Here is a 26539-nt window from a genome sequence, read left to right as displayed (position 1 = left end):
TTAGGGCGTTCCGGACTATATCATTCTTAGGGGCGCTTTTCCATGTGCTCGCCCCCTTTCGATCGCTCACCATCACGTCGTTCACATCGCTGGTTTGAACCAATTTTCAGCATCTTTCCACCACCTCCTCTTCCGCCTGCCGGCAAATTACTTCCTACTGTGCTTCTCTTTCTTGTCTTAGTGGGTGGCGGTTTTTTCCCCACCTTTTGCTGAAGAGATATTTAGTTTATTATATATTGGCAGATCTTGAAAATAAGGTTCGTCACCTTTGGTGGCCAAATTTTCTCCAACCAAATCCGACTCTTTGTTTATCTCCTTAGCAAACAAGTGCGCCGCCACGCAGAGCTCTTGGTCACGCAATGCAAGGTTTTTAGCGTCCTTCTTACCGAAACATGGCTTGATATAAAATAGATTTTTTGGTGTAACACATAGAGACAAACCCACAAGTCAAAATGGCATCTCGTTACGGTCTCCATCACTGATTATGGCTCCTGGAAATATACATTAGCATTGACAGGAGCAGGCTTTTAATAATAACAACTTTTCCATAAAGTGAGAGTCCTCTAGATGACCAGATATTTATAAGTTTTTTAATGCTTACAAGTTTCTCCCTGAAATTTTTTTTTCATAGAGCAGTGTTGTGTCGTAGGTGAAGAAGACTCCCAAGTCCTTTATTGGTTCGTTTGGCCATTTGATGCCAAGGGGTTTGCTGTCATTGTTCTTTAACGCGCAAATCCATAATCCCTCTGTTTTTGAATTGTTAACTTTCAGGCCTGATAGAATCTCAAAGTGTTTCAACGATTGAAAAAAAGAACAAGGGCCGAATGGGAGAACAAAATCTTGTTTCCTATGGCTGTGCTACACTTTCACTATCTTAATTAAAGAAAATTTTATATCCCTGGAACTATTTATGAGCACCTATCAAGTCGCAATTTTTCAACTTAATTTAATAGACTCACCGGTCCGAAGCGTTTATCAGGCCGATTGTGCTAATCAAGGGGGCAACAATTCAAAAAATTAAAGTCAAAAAGGCGATTGAAGCTCTTAGAAATAAAATAAATCTTTTAATACAAGATACTTCCTCCATTTTTCAATTTCGCAATTAATCAGACAACCTCGTCCCCAAGGACTCCAAAATGGCGGACGGAAGCGAAGGCTTTGGGACACGCGGCAACATGCTTGACGAATCGTAGAGTATTTTGTTCGGCATGACACAACCTTGATTTTCGTCTTCGCCACACTTTTTTCGGTATCAAATATGGCTGCCGAATGGATCGGCCATGTACCAGGTTGCCAGGCATTTTTCAGCGATGACACAATATTGATAGGAGGCAGAGGGCAGGATAGCTGAATTGTTCATGTATAAATTTACAGTGACATTTGAAATTCCTCGAAACGTTCTCAACAGTTTTATCTCAGTAGGATTGTAGTGTTACTGGAGATTAAAGGGTTAAGAATTGTGGCCATCCACGGTTCAATTTGTTCTAAAAAGAAGGGTACGGATTCTCCGGAGCCTTTCTCATCCCTCGAGCCTCCACTTAGATCCTGACCAACAGTGAACATTGAAATTTTAAGTAATTTTATTGCATTAATGATGCAATCATGCACTAACTTGATAATTGTGAACGAAACAAAACAAAACGCAGAATGATTTGTTTGCTGCGGAAAATAAGAGCTAAGAAAAAGATCATTGAGCAATTGTTTGAAATTCAGCCTTTGAAAACTAAAGGAATTTCGATTGTTTCATGTCGATTGATCGAGAGCCTTTGAGGCTAGTCATTTTTCAGTCGCTCGAGAACAGCAAAAGGTCATACTTTAAAGAGACCTTGGTTGTATTAAATAAAAAAAGGTTCTTTTTTTGTTCTTCTGGACGGCCACGTTTATATCCTGTCGAAAAAAATATCGTTTCCCTAAAATCATGTTTAAAAAATTATCGATCTGTATAGTGTGGCTTCTCAATCTACTAGGGGTCAAAAAGAGATTAAAAAATTGTGGCCACCCCGGGTTCAATTTTCCAACCAAAGAAAGAGAGACGGATTCACAGGAGCCTTTCTTCTCGGTCCTAGCTAGATCCAACACTGAAATCCTGTTCAACAATAAACATCGCAGATATTTAACAGCAGTTGTAAGTAATTTTATTGCTGTAATAATGCAACATACACTTACACATAACCTTTTAATTTTTAGTCATATTGTTCCCTTAAACTTTGGAGTTATTTGTTTATCCCACACCATGCGCCCTTATTTGGTTTCTGCTGATCAACTTATTAACTATTGTTTTTTATTTTGAGAATATTTTTCATCTTTCATCCTACGATTTAATTTAAGACTCGTCATGTCCAGAAGAAACATGCAGCATCGGTATTTGTAACGACCGACCTTGAGCTGAATTGAAGCGTCCTCTTCACTTTCCACCCTGCATTCAGGTTTAGGGAGAAAAAAATGAAAAAGTAGTCTTTTTGCATGTATAGTTTAAAATTCTCTTTTAGATGTATTGTAAAAGGGACCAAGGAGGTGTTGTTCCTGAGCGTGCAAACAAGATGAAATTTTAGATTTAAAATAGTTCATTCTTTAGTACTCAAAATTATGGTTTATCGGGCTTACATTGAGAATATCAAAAGGAAATTGCCTAAAAAAAGGATCCAGTTCATCACTGATGTGCGACAAAAATGTTTCATAAACAATGATTACTTGGATGAATGTCAATTTTCATCTGTAAACTAAATCATCAGCTCTGGATGCGTTTTAAGTGGTGGCAAAATGTATTTCTAGAAACTTAATAATTTGTTCAAGTAAGTGTTATAAATGGAGACGATTGGCCTTCTCTGCTGTTAAAAAAACAAGTATTTGCAGACCTTCTTTGAGCAATCAATCAATCAATCAATCAATCAATCAATCAATCAATCAATCAATCAATCAATCAATCAATCAATCAATCAATCAATCAATCAATCAATCAATCAATCAATCAATCAATCAACCAATCAACCAACCCATCCATCCATCCATCCATCCATCCATCCATCCATCCCTCCCTCCCTCCCTCCCTCCCTCCCTCCCTCCCTCCCTCCATCCATCCATCCATCCATCCATCCATCCATCAATCAATGAATCAAGATCGTCGTTGCACCATTTGCCATGAACATAATTTAGAAAATATGCGGAAAACATCTTTTTGCGCTTAAGTAGATAGGTTGCTCCGTTGCCCCTCAAGAATTTTATATGGGTCTGTTGCTGCTCCTTTTAATAACAGACCGTCTCTGAAGTTTAAGATTCAACCAACCTTTCACCTTTCACTTTTCACTGCCGCCAATCACTGCAGCGGACCTCTAAGAAAATAATAACGTTTGGCTCAACGGGATCGAAAGGTCATGTTCGCGGTACGCTGTTACTGACGGAAATCATTTCGATCCACTTTGTCGGATTCTGTACTTTTTTGCCATAGTTATGATTGACAGCAGTAAAGCACGCAACTCGTTAGTTGGAGTTGAAGTTCTCTGTACTGGGAAAATTCCACGATTTTATTCATTTGTTAGTCTTCCCTTACCACCAATTTAGCTTGCAGCTTGATGATGTGTTGAGTGAGCTTGACTACAGTCTAAATGAGAAAAAAAAAAAAAAAAAAAAACTCAAAAAGGCGCGTGAGCCGTGCATGGATCAGATTTTAGGAAAGAAAATATACTGACATATTGAACAATTCATGTATCCTTGTATACATTAGTATGTGCACTATATAAACATTTATATCTAGTGTATATGTTACAACGGAGATTTGAACCTTTAGGGGAGCAGGGATGCCGCCGTAGTGAGAGCAGTCGCCTCGCCTCCCACCAATGTGGACCGGGTTTGGAGTTGTATGTTTGGGTTGAGTCTTGCTCCGAGCGCTTTCTTTTCCTGGGTTCTCCGATTTTCAATCCCTTTCTCCTCAAAAAAACAACATGTCCAAATTCCAATTCGATCTGGAATCTTATTATAAGAGAATTCTTTGTTGAAACTTTTAATATTGATTTTAAACTTTCAAATTTTTCCTTTTCAGTGTAGATATATCCATCTATATACCAGCTCCCAGTTGGCTTGATGGCTCAGTTGGTTGAGTGCTGCATCCGCATCGCAGACGTCATTGGTTCGAGTCCCTGAAAAACTGCGATGATCATTGACTTATTCATTCTGTGCTTTAGCCAATCACATTTTTGAGACAATCATGCACAGTCAGATACTCAAATTGCAAAGACCTGAAACGGATTTTGCCGGTTGCTGGGTAACCTTGTAGTGAACACGTTTTAAGAACTTGTTTCTTGTTGTAAATAAGAAGCTTGCTGGAAAAGTATAACACAACAATAACTGGGGACATTATCAATATCGAATTGGAATTTAGAAATGTTGGAAATAATTGTTGCCTCACAATTCAAGAAGAAAGATATTTCCAGGGCTGTGTTTCTATTCTGTTACCTGCTCACCTGAGCAAGATTCTGCAAGGCGTTGCTGTTAGCCTAAAAGAGAAAAACAAATGCGAGGATTAAATCAAACCAACTATCCACGCCCAAAGAAATAATCCGTAGAGTTCCTCAAGGATACACATCCTTGGTCCGTTATTGTTTTATCATTTTTACAGCAAACAAAGAAAGGAACACTGAACAATAGACCGTATTCGTAAACTTCGAGTTGAAGTGGAACTAGCGTGCACAAAAGGCGGGAATCTTTTTACATTCAAATATTTTTAATGTACATTCTTTTTTTATAAGAACTTTGAGGCTGAGATCATTGTTAATAAAAGGCAATGGTTATGAAGCCTGGCAAACTTCTTTGTTATATTGTTTTTGTTAGCATTTTTGGCCTTGACCGTTCACAAACCACAATAGATTTTAAAGGTGTTGGAGCAACTGACGATTAAAAACATTCCTGTTAAGATATTCAACTGTAGGGTGAACATTAAAACAAAGGATTGTGCTCGGTCACTGCGCTTCCAACATAAATTGCAGCACCGTTATTAGTCCGGCAGCAAATGTCATGAAATAAAGTCCCGTGGGAATTTCGTGAAGAAAGCTAGCTACTATTCTGAATGTGTTAAGGGGACCCTAAATTGCATGAAAAGTTTTGGTGGCAACTTTGGAACTTGCTCAGACGGGTTTTATGGGCGGTCGAAAATGTGACATGTATATCCCAACATGGAAACGAGGCTCAAACATAAAATTTTCTATAGCTATCCATTATTTGCGTAAAATTGAACCAAAATCACCACAATTATGCAAATCAATGTTTCAAACATTAAAACGCGATTTTAAGAGATATTTGGGGTCACGTGACGAAGCTGGCACGAAAACGAGGCTCACACAAAAGCTGCACTGGAAAGCCCTTTAATGTCTCCTGACAAAGACAGAGATTGAAGAAAGTATGGCAGATGGATGTCATCCGTGTAACCAAACATGTTTATATGGTGAGGGTTATCACGTGACCATGCTTGCATGAAAACGAGGCTGGCACAAAAGCTGCACTGAAGAGCATGGAACATTGCAAAAGGATGAGGTATGAAGTATTGTTGCTTGATAACACCCATGCATTCAAATGTGTTTATAAGGGTAGGGCCTTAAGATGAATAGGCTATCATGAAAATGAAGGAAAGGTGATCTAATAATAATAATAATAATAATAATAATAATTTTTAAAATAATAATAATAATAATAATAATAATTTAGCATGCAATAAAATTCAACAACATAATTGGAAATCAATTTTTGCACACTATTTATATCGTGAAATGGATAACAGCTGAAGACATTCTCAGTCTACATTGCATTATCCAGCCTAAAAATACAAAGCTTATAAAAATACAACGCGATATTCTTCTTTTATCCTCTTCTGCTCTATTTCCTACTTCATTTCTCACTTTCAATAGTTTAAAAAGCGTCGAAAAGTTGATAAAAAATAAATAAATAAGGACTATCTAAATAATAATAATAATAATAATAATAATAATGATGATGATAATAATAATAAGATTAACTGTTGAGTGTAACATAACTAGCCCAGACACGTGTCCACAAGTTATGTAAATAATTCATGAAAACAAAAATGAAATCTTCTATAATATATCTTCTATAATTATGTTCTATAATAATGTTTTTATTTATTTGATAACATACACATCAAAAGTTACAAACTTAAAATTAATTAGAATATTTGAAAAGCGCTTACATTAAAAATTGCCCTCTCTCTCCCTCCCCAAAAATACATTAGATGCTCTCAAAATCACACAAACATGAAAAATGGGTAAAAAGTTTGCAAGCCTAGCTGAACAAGCCAAGAACATGACAGGGGTGTCTTCCAAACTTCAAGGTCGTCATCATAACCTCGCTAAAGCTCTCTTAGCACGTGAAGAGAAAGGTTTAGCACAGTTAACAGCCACGCACCATTGAAAGGTTCATGAATTCATTCTCTGATGCACATACCGACCTGTTCAACCTAGTGACCAAGGTGGTTATTCCAGAAACGGAAAAGAAAGATTTTTGTGAACAAAGTGAGATCGGCAGGAGACTGTTTGACTGTTTTGCAAAAGAACGAGTCCAGTGCGGTAAAGTTAACCTTTGGTCGCCCTTAAAGAAGAGAAAACTACTAACACGGAAGACCGGCCAGTGCATTAAGATGGTAAAGGTGCCTGCAGCAGACACGATTGTGGAGCTTCAAGAGGATAGGTCCCTTTTCGCGTGTATGATGATGGTGTGCAAGACCAGGCCAGAAATTGATATAAAGGAGACTGTAGGCCAATACGAATTTTTGATAGTCCCGCGATCATTGTTTGCTGTTCTTGGGACGATGCTTCACTGTTCATCCGAGAGTAATCTAATGAACATTCTAGAGAAGCTGAACGACAACAGGAGAGTAGCTAGTCCAAATGAAGATCAAGTGCAAGTCGCTACTGTAGATGGGATGGCAGAAGTTCAGTCACTTGACAAGCCAGAGTGGATCAAAAATTGCGCACAGCTGGCTGAGCATTTCAGCAACCGTGTTTTGCCGACATACACTGGAAGAAATGAAGTGCGTTTAATTGTTGGCAGATATGATTTATCCTTTTTCACTCAAGCGGCCACCAGGGTTAGACGGCAGGGAGGCCAAGCTCCAGTCTATTACCACATCACCGAAACAATGCACATTGCCAAAGTTCCAATGAAACGACTCCTGTCACACAGGAAGGCCAAGATGGACCTCACCATCTATTTGGGCCAAAAGTTTAAAGAGTATGCTGATCGTAGTGGAAGGCAACTGGTGGTAGCATGGGGAAGTGAACGTCAAGCGACACACAAGGACAAGGGACATTTACGGAGCAACCAAGAGGAAGCCGACACAAAGATGATTTTGCATGCCCTCGATGCTACGGCTTATGGTGCAACCCAACTACAGATACACTCTCCGGATACAGATGTCTTCGTCCTTGCTCTTACGCGTTATCTGAAATTGTGCAAGAACACGCTGTTTGTCACGGGAAGAGGGCAACACCATTGGATTATTGAGCTGAAATCGATTGTTCAAACTCTTTGGCCAGAGAAGATAGCAGCATTGCCAGCATTCCATGCCCTAAGTGGGGCCAACAACACAGGGAGTTTTTTCTGGAAAGGGAAAGCTTCTCTGCTGGAAGGTATTTGCAGAGGCGGATCTATCCATCATCACTGCCCTTGCAGAACTTGGGCAAGCTGCTCATCCAAATGAAAAAATTTGAAGTTTGTCTGTCTTCTATATCAGCCGATAACAACAATAACGACTCTTAAAGAGCTAGGATAATTCGTTTTCAAGAAGAAACAAGCACAATCAGACAGGCATCCACGACCACAGGCCGTATTGCACCAGACAATCCTGAGAGCGCATTTCCAGTTGATGATCTGGAACAGCGACAGAATAACAAACCCAGCGCTACCATCACCGCAGCAGTATGGATGGTAAATGGACCAAGATGACTGGGTACCCATCATGACAAACCTGCCACCAGCCCCTGAAGCGATACTTCAACTTGTAAAGAATGGATGCTCCAAGGAAAGGTGTTCCACTAACCGCTGTCAGTGCCGCAAGGCTGGTTTAAACTGCACAGACCTCTGCACCTGCTCGGACAATAAGAAGACCTGTGATAACGATGTTTAGGAGGAAGATCTTCTCTGTTTACATGAAGAGGACATTTCAGATGATGTCGACTAGTTTATAGTCCAAATGAACATTGTAAATCATTGTATACACACGAGTGAACCACACGGACAACCAGTAACAGTTACTGATAACCATGCTAAGATATTTTGTTAGGAAGGCTATGGTAAATTTCGATAAACCAGTAACCTCCTGTGGTAAGTGAATCTAATATGGGAAAGAAAGTTTATCTGATTCCCTTGTAATGTTTTGGCTACATTGTATCACTGCTATGAAAAGTGACAAGATGTCAGACTATTAATATTTTTGATTAAACTGGTTGCCTGGCCAATGTTTGTCATATTTCTATCTTTAAACAATTCACAAAATATTTTCGTTAAAACATTGTCATTTTGGTAAAATTACTAAGGTTTCATTTATAACAATGTGATTTTTGTGTCAGCCTCCTTTTCATGTGAGCATGGTCACGTGATAGCCCTTACCATATAAACATGTTTGGTTACACGAATGACATCCATCTGCCATACTTTCTTCAATCTCTGTCTTTGTCAGGATCGACGTAAAAGGGCTTTCCAGTGCAGCTTTCGCGTGAACCTCGTTTTCGTGCTAGCTTGGTCACGTGACCCTAGTAACCTCTTAAAAGCGCGTTTTAGTATTTGAAACATTAATTTGCACAATTGTGGCGATTTTGGTTCAATTTTATGCAAATAATGGATAGCTATAGATAATTATATGTTTGAGCCTCGTTTCCATGTTGGGATATACATGTCACATTTTCGACCGCCCATAAAACCCGTCTGAGCAAGTTCCAAAGTTGCCACCAAAACTTTTCATGTAATTTAGGGTCCCCTTAACACATTCAGAATAGTGGCTTGCTTTCTTCACGAAATTCCCACGGCATCACACATGCTCCTGGACTATATTTTCATTGCAAGGTTTGTTAACCACTCCCTCAATTAACTATGACGAAAATAAAAAAATTATGGTTTGTCAATTACGAATTTAAGGTCAACTATAAAAATCCTGAGCAAAAATAATCACCAGACTTAAGTGAATCCTTAGTTTTTGACTAAGTCTTTGGTTATTGCTTTGATTTGTCAACGAACTCACGTTGTTTTTTATTGTCTGTGAGGTAAGCCCAAGGTCTCCTTCTTGGCGCGCAGATCTAATCTTTGTATATAGAGAGCGATACACTGCACAGAATTCTTCTCAGCCAACAACATTTCTCTATGAGCATCATTTGGTGATGTTCTTATATGGGGGTATAACCTTTGCCATCCGAAGCTTTCCCACACAAGTTTCCAAGTGAATGAAAAGTAAACGTATCGCCATCCTAACAAGTGAACAAAAATTCACCAGATGAAGCCAGTGGCGTATATGACATAACGAAAATCTGGAAAGTTAAATAAGTTTCATAACGAGGTTAACAGCGACTGGAAAATGGCCTATTTGCAAATTTTAGCAATCTTGACATCGAAGCTGTTTTTACAAAGTTACCTTCATTAAATGAGGCAAGTCTGACCAAAACGCGTGGTTCGGTAAAGCTTTCCTTCCTTCCATATGTCTGCCATATTTGTTAATCAAAGTTCCAAAAATGATATAGGCGACAAAAAGGCAGCAAAACCTGGAAAAGAAAAGACAAGACGTATGTTAATTACTGCTTGGTTAACATATATTTAAGTATGGCATAAAATTTGCGGGTCCTGTTATTTTTTTTTGCGGCTGTTTGGGCAGTTTCCGCAAATTTTACGTCATTCCTGCCATGAATTTTCTATTTTCACGATTTGTTGCAAAAGCGCTTTTCTGTCGTAGTGTGAAAAAAGGTCAATTATCACAAGAACAGCAAATAAATAAATAAATAAATAAATAAATAAATAAATAAATAAATAAATAAATAAATAAATAAACAAATAAATAAATAAATAAATAAACAAGCAAATAAATAAATAAATAAATAAACAAATAAATAAATAAATAAATAAATAAAAATATATATAAATAAGTAAATAAACCCCCTTTCGGCTTGTTTCCTACAGTTCTTAAGTTTTCCAAATAGTGCATTCGACCAGTCCTGGTCATGGGAAAATTTTTCAGAAATTCCTTTATATTAAACATGAGTAGTATCTGCAAATCGCAATACGTACTAATCATGCTCTCTTGATTCGTGTTCGTAGCAGCAAAACATGTACACACACAAACGACCTCCCCCTCCCCCCCAAAAAAGCAAACAATCCTTAGAATGCATCTCAACTTTGGAAGGTTTCGTAAATCTGCCCCAGTAGTTTAAATTAATGAATTTTCTGGCGCCGTATCCAAATAGCGAAGAGAAACACATGGAAGGACAGCAGCTCAAAAACTAGTATGGTATGTACTCCATGACAGGAAACCATATCATCACTTAGCATAACTAATAGTCTAAAAAAACGGTTCGCTTTCTTTCGGGCACGACGTAAATGTTTGAGGTCTTTTTTTTCCTAGTCTTCCTATTCGTAAAATGAACCTGAAAGTTTTTTTTGCAAAGGGTGACATTTTGGCTCAAGATTATTTTGAGGAAGTTTTAGGAAAACGCTCCTCTCCAATATTCTGCCCTTACGATTTTAATAACAAATTTGTTCATTCGCGAATTGGAAGACAAAAAAATGAAGATGACAGATTTGAAATAATGTTTAAGAATCTGAGCAGGAATGTTTTATCGGGTTTAAAAACACGAGACGTAGCCGAGTTTCCTGGAAAAGCGTGTGGCAATAAATTTCATAACAATTATGCTTTTGTGAACGTTGGAAATTAGCATGCGAGAAAAACACCGCATACTAATGAGGAGTATTTTATCAGCTGGCAAAACACCGCATACTAATTAGGAAGAGGTTTATCGATATAAAGTCACTGCAAGTGATGTATTATCGACCATTTGATAGGTCAGTGGGCTTATGAATTATTAATGAGTTTTGAACTGTGGATGAAAGAATTAAACAAATAACCGAAAATCAGAGTTATGTACGCATCTTAAGTAGCTGCGAAAAGAAAGCTTGAAAATAATTCAGACTTGAACGGGATTCGAACCCATGACATCTGAGAAGGGCTCTTCTAAATTAGCTATTAAAGCATCGTCACCTGAATCGCAGAGGTCATGGGTTCGAATCCCGTTCTTTTCGCCACTGCTTAAGTTGCGTACATAGCTCCAATGTTCTCTCATTTATGAATATGTTCATTCAGTATTCATACGTTATAATTAGTTTGCTTCCTAAACTCAATCCAGAGCTTTGGGATGCGGCACCATCCCCAGAGCTGCTATCCTTGGAAGGTGCAGTCTCGGAAGGTGAAGACGGCTTAGGAGCCAATGTAGGCGGCGCAGGCGGAGACTTTGGGCAAGCATAATAGGAATGCAAAACAGTATTCTAAAAAAAAGGAAAAAGTGAATGAAGATCAGGGTGGTGAAGAGACAAACATTTGAAGACGATCCTGCAGCCTGTTTAAGGCTCAGTTCTTCACCTCTGAGAATTGGTGGGGAAGAACGCTATTAAGAGCGGCGGTCAGAAAATATCAAGCATTTGGTGGCAGAACTCGAGAAATCAATTTCGCTCATTTTCTGGCTACAAAAAGCCTTTAAGTAGAGAACAAATTTGCCGCCTTCAGTTTTCTCTAGGAGCGCTTAACGTTCTAGAAAACTGAGATAAACAAATTTGACCCGCGAGGATCCCGAAAGTACCCGCACGGCAGTGTGAAATTAATATTCTGAACTGACTCTTCATCTGGAAGGAAAGAAGATCCATGGTATTTTTATACTCGGTATTGACAGCGGAAGCACCGCACGTTTATAGCAAAGTTTGAACTAGACTTAACCATTATTAATAAAAGCAAACAGAGCTTAGGAAAATGTCCCTTTTCTAAACAGGAAAAATCCCGCAAAAACGGATAAATTTTAAAGATAGTTTTCGCTATGTGGTATAACGCCGATTTTTCTTAAACTTTGCCTTTTAAGTAATGTAACGTTGTTCTTGATAATGTATTAAAATCAGCCTGGGTTTTGAGTTAAGCACTTTACACGACCGTTTTGAAGTCACCATCGTTTAAAATTCCGACAACGGCTAAATAAACAACCGTTGTTGCGTTACCGTGACAATAAACAGACTAATTTTACATATACCAAAAAAGCGTAATGAAAACAAATTTCTTTTAATCTTTAATTACAATAAGGTAAAGTCCGGTCTGGGAACCGATTTTTCTCGTTTGCGTTGTGAGATTTTTGCTTATAAAACCATATCTAGTAAGGAGCAGTAAGCGTCTCGATGTCCATTTCTTGAGTTCGCTCAGGTGTCAGATTGCCAATGAAACCGCATCAAAGGGAAATCTGTGGGGTTGAAGTTCTCCCCTATGACTATGGTAAAATGCTCGCTGAAATAAAAATTGGAGACCGGTCAAACTTTCCTATTCTGTTTTTAATTCGCTAAATAGTTAGGGTTGCGTTTTACAAATTCCGAAATCACCAATAATCAGTGAATATTAATAATATCACGCATTGGTGTTTACCAAAGTAAATTGAATTAGTGAAGTAAATGTAAGATAAATTCAATTAAGGAAACTGGAAAATTTGTCACTTTAAATTTGGTCTGATATTCTTGTGCTGTCATGGAAGCATGGAGGTGGTCTTTTAGCTCCTTGGTCGGAGGTCCTTGCTCTTACGACCCCAGAGACAGGAGCAGATCAACTGAAGTAAACTAGTGCAAAAGGAACATCGCCGGTCACAAGGCTTCCTTGTCAATAGCCGATGTAGAAACCGAAATTGAACTTATTCTGACAAGAATGTTTATCTCCTTCACCATGAATGTTCATCTCCTTCACCTTTCGGAATTGACGATTTGTCTTCGACACCGTTCGTCTCTGGGCTGGCGTCGAGGTCAGTTCAAATAAGTGTCAAACTTCTCCGCCGGTATTAAGCCATGACAGCCAGGCGCAAAAAGCCGCAAAACTAGAACGAGGACTTGAAAAAAATTCGTGTTATTTGCTATGGAAGATACTAGGACTGTTTATTCCAGTTGGTTCAGGTATGCGTTTACATAATTTCCATTACCTTTTATGTATAATAAACTGTAAAAACGTCTGATGTAACACTTTACTTTTTTGCACATTCGGTCTTTTCCAGCACAAAATATTAGTATTCAGATGTATTTTCAGTTCATCAGATGCGGAGAAAGCCGTTAATTAGACTAAACGTGAAGTTTTCAGTGTTATTTATTTATTTATTTATTTATTTATTTATTTATTATTTTTATTTTCTGTGCTTGGAACCCTAGTCCTAGTGCTACTGACTGTGGTGGACAACTTTTTGTTCACTACCTCGTAAAAAGGTCCTTCTCTTGAGGAAAGTAAGACATCATAGTTACAGCTTTTCAGGCTTGTGTAACGCCCATGCTAAAGACTTATTATCCCTATTAAAGGAAAGTATTGAAAACTTTTCAATTGAAGGAAAAGAAGCCTGGTCCCAGCTCTTAAAAGTGTGAAGTTTGTGTCTTCGCCACGCCCTAATGCTAGGATTTTTAGGTCTGCATGCACCTTCCTTTAATCTTTAGAACAAGGGAAGCAGCTTATGACGGTCTAAGTGAAATGAAGAGGCTGAAATTAAAAAGAAATAAGGTTATGTATTTAATTAAGCCACCCCCACCCCCCTTTCCCCTCTATCTTAGGAAGAAGTAAAATTTCGCTCTACACTTAAATCAGTGAGTGTATCTTTTTAAGTCTGTTCCTCCGGTGTATCTTTCGCATTGACGGTTTTTGTTGCTGGTCGCTACGAAAAAGAAAATTCAATAAAGAACTACGGGTACTAGTCATTTGCGCAAAAGTTGTCACAAAGAGTTCGTTATTCCAGATAAGCAGCTGGTATATAAAGCCATACTGTTAAACGCGTCCGTAACAAGGGGAGGGGCAGGGGGGGACTCGAGCCCCGACCCCCCCCCCAGAATTTTAAGAAGCGTAAAAAACAATGTGTCAAAAAATAAATAATTAAAAAACAGTAATAATGTACAACAATCAATCTTGAATTCTGACGCTGCAAGTGCCTTTTCACAACCCTTAATAAATTGTTTATTACCTGACAGTTTCCTCCGCTAACATTTGGCTTTTATACAACAGCAGCAAAGGCAGTCCTTCCTTGTGAATCGGAAATAAGAACCAAAATCCTCATGACCGATTTGTGTCTTTTAGTAGGGAGTTAAAGATAACATGACGGTGATGGTAGCGAATTCGAAAACACAAAGAGAATTCGCGTTCTTTTAAACTTCATCGCGATAATTCCAGCTCCCACCTTTTTTTTTTAATTTTAGACAAATCTTCCTGCGGACATATTCTTACTGCCTGATTCCAAGTTCACTGGAAAAAGAGAAAGGGAAATTTGTCGTCGTCTTTTTACGTCATTCTTTAAACGTGAACAAGTTTGGCAATTTCTTCCCGCCCCCCACCCCTTCCCTACTGCCTACTGCCATATCTCAGTGACCATCTAACTAATTTGCATATTTGCTGTCACGCAACATTGTTAGACATATCTGAATCTTTTCGATTTCTTCTCTTCCCGTCGATAATGGTTAAAAGGAAGCGAGGGGAAAACAGAAATCTTTCTGATAAAGCAAGATAGGAGCATTATTGAAGGCCCTGAAGCTGTAATTAGCAGTTTGCCCGTCGCGTCGGTTTGTTTTCACTGGCAGTCATTTGGTCGCCAAACGATGTCGTGGTCGAAATTAGCCAACTTTAACGACCTTTTGTGAAAATCTCAATGGAGAACCCAGCCTGATATTTAGGTATGAAGTACATCAAGGCAATTGTTACTGAAAGCCAAAGTGTGAGAATATTTCGAGTTATACCACATACTGAAATTTGTGCTTGACCTTTGACACTACATTACAGAGTAAACCAGCTGTAAAAATATGCCGCTGGTTTTAAATTGTTTAAATTTGCCAGATATCATAACAAACACAAATTCATCGGTTATCATATCAGAAAGAGATTGTCTTTCGATATAAGAAATCCCGATTTTCGTACGCTTCTTCTAAAACAAACGGGGAGACAATGAAAAGTGGCGATTTTCCGGTTTTAAATTCAATCATTTTTCAGTTCACAAGGCTTCGATCGATTTTCCTGATTTTCTCAAAACGCAAATGTTTCTGGCCAATTTAAGCCACACCATGATGCTTACTTTAGTAAAACCTTATTATGGACAAAAGATGAAAGAAATCGACTCTGCTAAGTTTCGCCAGAAAATTCAGATTTTGCTCGATTTTTCCTGACCGCCGCTCTTAAGTAGTTTGTTTCATATATTTACATATATTTTCACGTATGTTTCATATATTTACTTTTATTAAGTAGTACTGATAAGTATTCACAACTTCTGACGAGGTTTTAAATAATGGGATTATTAAAAACTGGATCATTGTTTAACACAATTCCAGGGTTTTGATTGGCTTAGCGGCCATGGTATTTATGAACCATTATTCCATGCCCAAATAATAGCGACTATTAAACAGTCGTGTGGTTGTTCTTGCAGAGCGAAATCAGCGAGATCTAACAATATTTCTGATTGTTTCTAATACAAAAATTGTTCCACTCACGCTTGTTGGATATGATTATGATTATAGCAAACTCGCTGCTGACACGGCTCGTTTATCTACCATCTCATATCCAACGCGCGCCCGTGGAATAATCGTTAAATAGAAAGTAGCGTGGTCTGACTCCATCTATCTGAGGATAATATGGAGTCTTCCAACATTTCTCTGGTTGACTTTAATAAACACATAAAAATGATTTAGTAAGCGGAGCACGTGAGACACTCATCGGTATTATTCAGTGTCAACACTAAATTTTCTCCGAATCTTGTTGGTTTAAAATGATCAGGTAACGTGATAGTTTTCATCCGCGGAGAGACGTAATCAGCGCATAGTGTCCGGTCGGGAAAGAATCGCACATTTATTCTATTCTTCCAACTTTTATTAACAAACAGGCGGCTTTCATATACTTTTATCCCCAACGTTGTTCTTTCGAATTTTTCTTTTGAACTTAGTTGTGAGCACTAAATCTCAGAAACGTTTGTACTGAAAAATTTAGTGGTAAACAACAACAACAACAACAACAACAACATAAAACAAGCAAACAAAAACAAAACAAAACAATAGAGTGTTTCTGGTGTCGAGACAATCGATCGGTCTGATAAATGCTCCTTGAAATATCATTTTCCTTAAACTACCATATTTGACCTCGAACTGAGTTTGGCTTTCGCGCTTATATTTAATTTAAGAAAATCAAATTTCCAAGGAGCATTTATCAGGCCGATAGTCATTCAAGAAAAAAACTCTATTAATAAAACATGACGCGTGTCTTAAATTGCCGTTGAAGCCAATAGTTCTTCAAGATATCTTAGACCCGGTTCAGACGCCGAACTTTTCATGAGCCGAACCTAATACCTTGAATTAAGTACATGAAAAGTTCGGCGTCTGAGTCAGTTGAGAACGGCTGCTTCAATTTGGAACGGCTCAGCCGTTCTTTCCGCCTGGCTCAGCCGGGAATCTCGGCTTTGGAACGGCTTTCATTCAGACGTGGAACTTTTCATGAGCCGAACCTTATGCATAAATCATTATAACGTATTTCAGATGCTGTCTGTCTTAGAGAGCATGTTTTGGAATCAACTCAGAGGACTTACAATGGACCGGAACTTTTGAACGTTCATCGTTTCAACTCTTCCCTCCAGTGATTCATCGCATTTTAATGTGACAGTTAAACTGTAAAAAGAAAAAAAACAAAACAAAAAGAAGAAACAAACAGAACAAATTGGATGAAGTTTTTAATTAGTATGGGATGCCATTTCCTGCCTCTTTTCCCGAGTGTACCCTTGTTGAACAATAGTGTAAATTATAGAAGGATTTGTACAGGGTAATACAACAAAAATGGCTTAGCTTGTCTGCGTGTAGACTGTTCACAGTCCCCCTATTTTTCTGTGGGATTCTCGAGACCGGTATGCTTCGATATAGCTGCGGCCATCTTGGTTTGTAAAAGCGAGCGCGATCTGGGGAGAGTGTCTAAACTACCGAGGGGGGGGGGGGGGGGGGGAGCGGAGTTGGGAGGCGGCGGGAAAAAAAGGGAGACTGTAACAGGTTCTCACTGTCTCGTGTTCGAGGGGCGTGCCTCTATTTTTTCGCTTCCCATCCCCCACTATACTAACACCCACTTCCGCTCCCCTTGGCAGTTTAGACACTCTCCTCAGATCGCGCTCGCTTTTACAAACCAAGATGGCGGCGGTTCCATCGAAGCGTACTGGTCTCGAGAATCCCACGGAAAAATAGGGGGACTGTGAACAGTCTAGTCTGCGTGGTTCATGTTTGGTGAATGCACCATTCCAGTGCGCTGTTTGGTGTAGCTCGGCACGCAATCTTTCCTCCTCAAGATTGGCTGACAAGCCAAAAGAGCATCTGCAAGGCATGCAAGGGAGGCTATGTTTGGTGTGACGATATTGTTGTTTCAAAAGACTCGCTTCATCACTCGGCGGGAATGGCTCAATACACCGCGCATTCCAAAAACTGTTACCTGTTATATGCTGAAACGTATCTTGCAACATTGTGAAAAGTAGAAGAATAATCGGCTTTTCCAGGAGAAATTGTCCTCAATATTTTCTTTTGCGAGTACTATGGAGTACTGGAGGTGATGGACTGGGGGAGGGGGGAGGGGTGGTGGGGTGGTTGTTGGGTGGTAAGCCTGTACGCGCAATTTCTTCCACAATGATTTCAGTTGACTGTGCTGTGGTGTTGCAAAATCTGAGGAAAAAACTGTCTCGTGTAACAACACCTGACCATGCAATTTCTAGCGCCATCAACAACCCGATAATGGTTTCTTTAACCTGAAAAACCTTTTCCACCGAATCCTTTAAACTTACCTCCAAAGTTTCTCGGTATATTTCAAAGCACACTGTCCAGAGGTCAACACGCAAGTGGCTGTGTCTTGTTTAGCAATGGCGTAGTAGTAATAAAACCTTGTTTGAACGCCAGCCTGTTGGAAGTGCAATATGTTAATAGTGCCGGTCGATCATTTCAAGACTTCAAAATCTGCTTCCCTCCCCAGGAAATACCCGGGTATTTGTATCTTGTTAAATATCCGCCTCCCGAAGCCAAAAAGCCGTTCCAGTGACCTACCCTCACCTATTAAGAGTCCACAAATACCTCTTATCGTTGACAAATTTTCAGTTTCAATCAATCATCAGTCACTTCATAATCAAAAGCTACATAACGATTCCATCGATTGAAGCATGTTTTTTGGCTATTCAAAGTAACACTAAAATATGTGACACCGCCCCTTTTATATCAATAAACGAACTTAGTTTGAAGAATTGGATAATATATTTCAGTCCCATGGCAGTAAACGTGGATTTACCTACAATCTTTTTTCAGTAGTGTGGTGTACAGTCAACTCTCTCGTAAGCGACCACCCTTGGGGCACGACAAAGTGGTCCCTAAAGACTAGTACTGGATTGATTAATTAATTACATAAAAATATTACCTTAGCAGCTAAAATTAGGCAAATTGAAACAAATTTATTTGATTTTTTTTACATCCATTCATTCTTCTGTCGAAGCTTTGTATAACATGTTGGAACAGATTAGTTTAACAATTCCGTTTACCTACAGATCTAATTATAGCCATCTTCTCTGTCTGTAAACTGTTATTATTTGTCAGCAGTCCGAGTTAGCGTCATTTTAAAAAATTGAACTTTTGTTACCCCTGAGTAATGATTTACTAACGATCATACGTGATTATGTTGGGTGGTCGCTTACCGGAAACAGAAAACAAAAGAATATGTCAAATTTCTGGCCGAAGAAGTGGTCTAAGAAATTTGAGTGGTGATCGCTTACGAGAGAGCTCTTGAAACAGTATTTAACTGAGAAACAAAATGGTTGTTTACGAAGTAGTCGCTTACGGGAGGTGGTCGCTTACGAGAAGTGGTCGCTTTGAGAGAGTTGACTGTAGTTCAATTTTCATTGCACCAAGGGGGTGGGGGAGACGGGGTGGGGAGGGGTGGTTGGTGATGCTTATTTGAGGATGGCTAGTGTATTTTCTGTCTCGTACACCTACGAAGACGATAAAAATTTTTCCGCGAGGTACAAAGTTCCTGTTGATAGGTTTATCTATTTTAGAGTCGAATTTGAGTCTTTTTCGATATAAATACGATCAATTGCAATGCATTTCACACTACGTATAGCATTGCCCATTTGCTAATCTACTGAAAACTGTTAGAACTTACTGCAACATCACGACATTGGCTTTTACTCTTGTCGACTGAATAAGGAATGCAAGGATTCCAGCTGAATGACTTATATCTTCGATAACTGGATGGAATGTCTGCAAACCTGAATTGATGAAAACCTTGGTTACAAAGGAAAAAAATCATCATTTGTTTTAAACAGAATTTATCTTTTGAATCTCATAACGGTGGCTAATTTTATAAATACCTTATCCGCTCGGTTTTCTCCTCCCAGGGGTTATTCAGAAACCTTTCACCTTTGACCCTTTAACCCCTAATATCAAAGAACAAATTCTCTTATCTTGTCCTCATACTTTTCTTATAAAAGTATTGGGGAGAAGATATTAAAATATCAAGAAAATTCACCTTGGGAGACCATATCTTTAATTGTCATGAACTCAGGGGTACAATAAGGAAGGAAGATGTTTGTCCCATGAACCTATTTTAATGGCCTTAGGTCCCACAAGTCTCCAGTAGCTCAGTGGTAGAGCATCTGAACTAGTAATCGGAAGGTCTTAGGTTCGACTCCTGATAGGAGCACTCGGAATTTTTTTCCGAGCATGCCTGTGTCAATTACTGAATAATACATCATTCTCATTTATTCACCAGGCTTAGAACATTCCATCACATTTATTAAAATAAGTATTGATATTATGAGAAGAAAGTTGATGCTGATCACAAAGTCCGTTGGCCATAGCAAAATGATGAAATCACAAACCATACTTTCTTACTGACCAGGCCCCAGTTGTTCAAAGAGCGGATAACTTTATCCACTGGATAAGTCGCTATCCAGCGGAGTAAATGTACTCCAACTAACGCTTTTGGCAAGTTTTACACACAATCCTATTCGTAAATTTGACATATGCTTCTCCTCTATTCACAAATTACAGGACTATCGGGATAATCTTGCACACATTTTATCTGCCGGATAGCGAACTATCTAGTGGATAAAATTATCCCCCTTTTTGAACAACTGGGGCCAGATGCCCATGTTCAGTTGAGAACAAAGAAAGACTGTCACTGGCTGCCCGACGTGGGTGTGTTTACAATAAGCTATTTTACAGTTTTGTGCTTAGTGACCTGGCCTTGGATTGGAAGCGAGGCTGGGGGGACCTTGTTTTGATACAAACCTCACTGTTTTTCGTATGTAAATGTAAACTAGTTTACGCAAGAACAGAATGATCTACGTATGAAAAGCAGTTATTCTTCAATGCCATCGTCTGGGTCACGGTCTCAAGGGAAGCTCTTCATCTTGACGAGTTAGTTAAAAGGCATTGCTCCGTCCACTCCGGGAGTGTTTAGATAAAGATGGGCCTAAAGGCAGAAGGAAGGGGTGGGGAGGGCTTAACACCGGAATAAAATTTTTGTTTACAAACAGATGGCCTATAACCGAGGGTGCTTATAAGCGGGGGTGGGGAGGGGGGATTTTACAGTAGCTGACTGAGCAAAACAAAACAAAATAAATCAATTAAGGAATAAAAAAAAAAAAGAAAACAAACAAATAAATAAATTATCAATAAATAAATAAATAACAGCTGTTTGCTGGTTAGCTACTAATAGCCTATCAGCAATCAAATTTTGATGGGCTAGGGGAATTACATAAAAAAATATAGAATAATAGACATAAAAAAATAAAATAAAATAAGAGTCGGTATTCGAACCAACTCCGGTTCAATTAAACGAACAGAGTGCCGACCAGTTTCGACATACCTCATTTTAAAAATCTTGAAACTTTTTTGTAGTAAATCATAGAATAAAATAGTAAACTTAAAAGTTAACCAAGCAAATTATAAATTGTAAAGTTTTGCTTTGGCTTTACCTAAGAATTATTAATTGGTTTAGAGGCTGTATTATACACAAGAAAGGCTATTTGATATATTACTTTAATTCTGCAGAACAGGAAAAAAGAAAATAAAGTATTATTTGAAGGTTTACTTTGTCTTCCCGTCCGGAATCCAAATTTTAATTTTAAATTTGAAAAAAGCTTCACTGATCACGCTAAGATTCATTTTTCGAAGTTTAACTCCCTACGGTACGGTTACATACTAAACTAAACAGTTGATTGTTCAGTCCATAACATCACGTGTTCAGAAGTAGTCCGTTCTAGCTATTGGCTATTGTTGGATCACGCTATGTATGACGTCATTCGGGTCATACGACCGATAAATAGAAGTATTTGGAAAAGGTTTTTGTTTTCTGTCAATACTGTATGAAACTGTTTTTCTTGCCCAATTTCGTTTCAATAAGAAGAGAGTAAAATATTCATGAGGCATTATAAATGTTGCATGCACAACAAAATTTCGCCTTAACGCTTGACAAGTCATTGTAGATTAAAAGCAATAAAATCTGTTTTTTCCTTCAAGCTTTGAAATCTGAGCAAGATTAAAACTTCACGATTGTCCTGAAGTAAAAAGAAATAGGAAAACTTGTTACCCGAATCGCATAAGGCAGGGCATTCAACGATTCATTTCGTTGCTGTTGGGTAGGCCTTAATCGTTTTTAAAGAAAACTATAGTTTTCCAGTTTGGTAAATTCTGATCAGCTCAATATTTCGTAAAACTCGGAAAACCAATTCCTTTCATCGTCGGAGGAAAATTGGACAATGACATTCTATTTTTTCGTAGGGCCATCAGGTTGGAAATATGTCAAAACATGTTTTGGATGAAACTTCATCCACCTTCAGTACAGGTAACAGAAACCGCTAGTGGGTGTGATATAAATACAGACGGATACAGTATAGCTAATTACAACGTGGAAAATATAAAGTATATAACTAATCACAGCGTGAAAAGAAAAGTAAAAATTGATATAGCTAATTCCGGCGTGACGATAATAAAGGAACGGCACAGAAAATATACACTGAGTCGGACAACAAAACTAAATACCGTATTTACTCGAATAAGCGCCGCGGCGCTTATTTAATTTTTCGTGTCTCTTGTGCGGCGCTTATTCGAGGGCGGCGCTTATTTGAGGGCGGCGCTTATTAAAAGGCTCATACCACAAAGCCAAAACATTTTGATTGTACAAGCAAACGCAGACAATCTCCTTACTGCAACAGTTACAGGGAAGAGAAAGAGGGAGGTTGGGCTTGTCGTACCGGCGAAGTTTACAGCCTTCACGCAAGAACTGAAGAACGCGAACATTTTGAAGAGAGAACTGAATGAAAGAGCATCTTGAGATATACTCACTTCGAACTGAAAAACGTCACTATTGATGAAAATAAATTCCCATTGCTGGCTTACAACCACATTGCAGCGATTACAGTGTATTTTTATCATCTTATGGAAATACTCAAATAAGCGCCGCACCGGAGCTGCGGCGCTTATTCGAGGGCGGCGCTTATTAACCATTCCGTTCCATGTGCGGCGCTTAATCGAGGGCGGCGCTTATTCGGAGGCGGCGCTTATTCGAGTAAATACGGTAGTCAGCATGGATTTCATATTCATTGGGAAAAACCCACACTCAACAGTCAAAGGTTTCAAGTAAATCTTTCACTGGTTATTTAGTTTTGTTAATGTATACACACATATACCATTTGAAAGGCCCAACCAAATGACTGAGCACACAGGAGACAAGTTTGTTTAACCGTTGGCTTCCCTTGATAAGGTATGTTTATGTACGTGTTTCAGTTGTAATGGTTTGTTTAGATTCTCACATGATTTGCTTACCGCGGTCGGTCGCCACTTTCGGCAAGTCCCCAAAGACTAATTTCCCCTTCATCTGTTGAGCAACTACACTCGTCGATTTTCTCACACTTCTCGTAAGCTAAAACGAGCTTTAGCAAAATGCACACCGAAACACATCTGAGCATAAGGACAGTTTTCCCAGCCGCCATTTCTCATGAAAGCTCCTAAACCAGTGAAGTGGCATGTGAACCGGAACTGCCTCGATCTCTCATCTCGTGATCGCCATTTTGTCTGCCACGAGATTTACTGACAAGGAACGAACGTAGCCGTGCTGGGCCGAGGTGTATCGAGCCGTAAACATGTTCACAAGTATTTTATATCGCCTTTTGTTAGATTTCTAGGAAAATTAAACCGGAAAAAAATCTCTTTTTTAAGCCGAAAATAAGCACTAATATAATGTAATGACATTTATACTTGCGTGGATTTTAATTTTGTTGGGCCTGGTTATATCAAATGACAGCAAAATGAACAGTTTAAAAATATGAACAGACACGACATAAAGACATATCAGGCACACAATGGAAAGATTAAGAATTAAATTTACACCAAAACGGCAGAAATGACCACATGACGACGTCACCCTATATTTGCCGCCTGCTGTTTTCAGTTCTCAGTAAAATTGATTAGTCTTGCGTTAGCATCAAAGGTCAGAATTATTTTTGCACTATTCTCATCTATCTACTCATTTTTTCAAGAAAACAAAAACGCGAATCTCACGTTTCCCTTGTTCCGTTTGCCGTAAACGCGGTTCTTAATCTTTCTAACAGAAATATAGCCTCCTTCGCAGCCGTCGTTTGCATGCGTTTGGGCTCGTCACGACGGCTGCGAATTCGCGAAGCCGAGACCAACATAAAAATAAGGACATGAGTGAAAAAAGTAGACTTTTTGTAAGGCTGTTGTCTTCAGCCAGTTTTTATTTTTTGTGCGAGTGTCACCAAATAACACGAACATTTTACGTAATCGTGAAAATTAACAAGACAGTTTTGCACAATTTTCGTGAAAGCTGTAGCCTGTTCCAGGCTCCTAGAGAGACGAGCGAAGGAGAGGGTGAGGGGACGAAAACGAGGGGGTTTGGGGGAGAAAAAAAGACGGAAAGAAGAGTGGTCGAGGAAATTAAAGACGGAAGACGTTGCCGTCTTCTGGCTAAAAATTCCTCCTCTTTCCCTCTTTTTCTCTGCCCAGCCCCCCTCGTTTTCGTCCCCTCGCCCTTCCCTTCGCGCGTCTCTCTAGGAGCCTGGAACAGGCTATGAAAGCTGCGAAAACTGAGCTACAATCTAGGACAGATCAAATGAAAAACTAAGACCACCCCTTCCCCCCATTTAAATGAAGGAAAAATGGCCCATTTTGCTTTGCAAGCGAATTCACCATTGATTTTTTTTTTTTGGGGGGGGGGGGGGTTAATTTTTCATTTTAGTCTGTCCAAGACTGTAGCAACGGCGGTTAATTTGCTGAACGTGATTTTGACAATAGTTCCGAGTGACCCAGTCCCCAACACAAGGAATGTCAGGATCCGAAAGCCTTGTTGAGCTTGTAGTATAGATCTAAACACAGTTCATTAATCGGTCGCAAACATTTCGGACGAATAAACTTTCGCGACGTTAATTGGTCTTAGACTTCAGGGGCCCGTTTATTTCAAATATTATACTTGTATATTTTTCACTAAATGTTGCTGGGATATGAGGTACAGTGGGAACCTCGCTTTATAAACACCGCTTTTTTCTTTTACAACCAACGACCTTTTTTGTGCCCCGAACTGAATTGATATTTCAGTCATTTCCTTAGTTTTACAACCTCGGTATTCCGACCACCCTGTTATTACGAACACAGTTCACGGCCCGAAGGTGGTCGTATCAACGGGGTCCTGCTGTATGCTAAAATTTTGGTTCATTTGACCTTTAACACAATCTGAACATTTTATCGTTCGAACAATTTCGATAATGCATATTTAGGTAAATCTACCAATTTATGCTGTTCTAAGATAATTCCAACAATTAAGCATATAGCAGTTCACCATAGCGTGGAACGTCACCAATGGCCATTTTCATCTCAGTGGTCGAGGAAATAAAAGGAGGAAGACGTTGCCGTCTTCTGGCTAAAAATTCCCTTCTAGTAAATGTCTCTTCTAGTAAGTAGTTATATGACAGGCAAGTAACATCTCAGGGGCACCCAGATTTCACTGGTGAGGACGTCTTCATCACCTGCCTTCATCCTGCGTGGTGCACTGGAGAACTCAAAACACATCCCGCAAAGGATTTTTACGGCTAAATGTCAGCTACTGAAGGGGATAACCAAATTTATACGACATAGAAAAATTGTATCTTTTTTCTTTATGTCGTTTTTTTTTTTTATGTTGGTCTCGGCTTCGCAGCCGTCGTGACGAGCCCAAACGCTTGCAAACGACGGCTGCGAAGGTGATTATGTTTATGTTAGAGAGATTAAGAACCGCGTTTACGGCAAACGGAAACGTGAGATTCGTGTTTATGTTTTCTTGAAAAAATGAGTAGATAGATGAGAATAGTGCAAAAAAATAATTCTGATCTTTGATGCTAACGCAAGACTAATCAATTTTACTGAGAACTGAAAACAGCGAGTGGCAAATATAGGGTGACATCGTCACGTGGTCTTTTCTGCCGTTTGCCGTAAACTTAATTATAAATCTCCCTAATGTGTGCCTGCTACGTCGTTTGCACGTGGCCTCACGTCCGAGAATCACTAGCTTGATTTTGGGCTAAAAGGATACCTTTGTGACTTGGGATAGGGGTGGGAAGGGGTGGGGAGACTAACTTTGCGTTTGTTAATGGCTAAAAGATACACCTTACAGGAGCAGAATTATTGTTAAAACTGAACAGCAGTTTTACTTTTATCAACCCAAAGAAAGCAGGGGAGGGCAGGGATGATGCAGTGGGGAGAGCACTCGCCTCCCACCATTGTGGCCCGGGTTCGATTCCCGGACTTGGCATGATATGTAGATTGAGTTTATTGTTGGTTCTCGTTCTTGTTCCGAGAGGTTTTTCTCCGTGTACTCCAGTTTTCCCCTTTACATAAAAGCCAACTTTTTCAAATTCCAATTTGATCTGAAAAATATCCCCATTTAGTACTCTACGCTAAATACATTGACACTTTTACATGGTTATTTATTGTTTTTTAACACTACACTGCTTGATTGGTCCAACATTTTACAGAACAAACTTGCAGCATCGATAAGCGTAGCGAACTTTGGCTGCGTTGAAGTCTCCTTCCCTCCTGAGCACGAATTGCGCCAAGAAATAGGGCTGTGGACAATCCAAGTTCTGCCTGTCTAGGTACATTATGGGTAGATCGGATCCGAGATCAAAAGGAGTGCTGGTATCATAACACTCAACTCTTGCGCCACTCAATTTGTTACTGAGATCCTACAAAGAACGTTGGAGAAGAACTATTATGATTGCGAAACAGGACGGGGAGGAAGCGTGGCAGA

The 26539-nt window shown here is 39.1% G+C and overlaps 1 protein-coding gene and 1 pseudogene across 4 annotated transcripts in view; one reads left to right on the top strand and one right to left on the bottom strand.

The window, feature by feature from the left end:
• Nucleotides 1-2147: 2147 nt before the first annotated feature.
• The window catches only part of LOC146455474 (uncharacterized), a 41357-nt gene continuing 16965 nt past the window's right edge, over nucleotides 2148-26539 (bottom strand). The window contains exons 1-8 of one of the 3 annotated variants that reach the window (XM_085094132.1): nucleotides 23065-23254; nucleotides 19397-19502; nucleotides 18036-18148; nucleotides 16809-16887; nucleotides 11351-11523; nucleotides 9626-9752; nucleotides 4458-4490; nucleotides 3368-3598 (exon numbers count right to left, since the gene is read on the bottom strand). In XM_085094132.1, the coding sequence (XP_084950258.1) occupies nucleotides 3533-3598; nucleotides 4458-4490; nucleotides 9626-9752; nucleotides 11351-11523; nucleotides 16809-16887; nucleotides 18036-18148; nucleotides 19397-19502; nucleotides 23065-23231 (864 nt within the window). In that variant the 5' untranslated portion in view covers nucleotides 23232-23254 and the 3' untranslated portion in view covers nucleotides 3368-3532. Of the gene's footprint in view, nucleotides 2417-3367; nucleotides 3599-4457; nucleotides 4491-9625; nucleotides 9753-11350; nucleotides 11524-16808; nucleotides 16888-18035; nucleotides 18149-19396; nucleotides 19503-23064; nucleotides 23255-26539 lie in introns of those variants that run through there. The other 2 variants (XM_085094131.1, XM_085094129.1) reach the window with 2 other exon arrangements.
• Nucleotides 23432-26539, top strand: part of LOC146455471 (uncharacterized) — a 25535-nt pseudogene continuing 22427 nt past the window's right edge. Inside the window, exon 1 of the transcript XR_014859019.1 lies at nucleotides 23432-23553. The product of XR_014859019.1 is annotated as an uncharacterized LOC146455471 (transcript). The remainder of the gene's footprint in view (nucleotides 23554-26539) is intronic.

The sequence above is a fragment of the Pavona decussata genome, unplaced genomic scaffold, assembly GCF_977016875.1.
Source record: "Pavona decussata unplaced genomic scaffold, jaPavDecu1.1 SCAFFOLD_273, whole genome shotgun sequence".
NCBI classification, from domain to species: Eukaryota; Metazoa; Cnidaria; class Anthozoa; order Scleractinia; family Agariciidae; genus Pavona; species Pavona decussata.
This window is presented reverse-complemented; position numbering and strand designations above follow the sequence as displayed.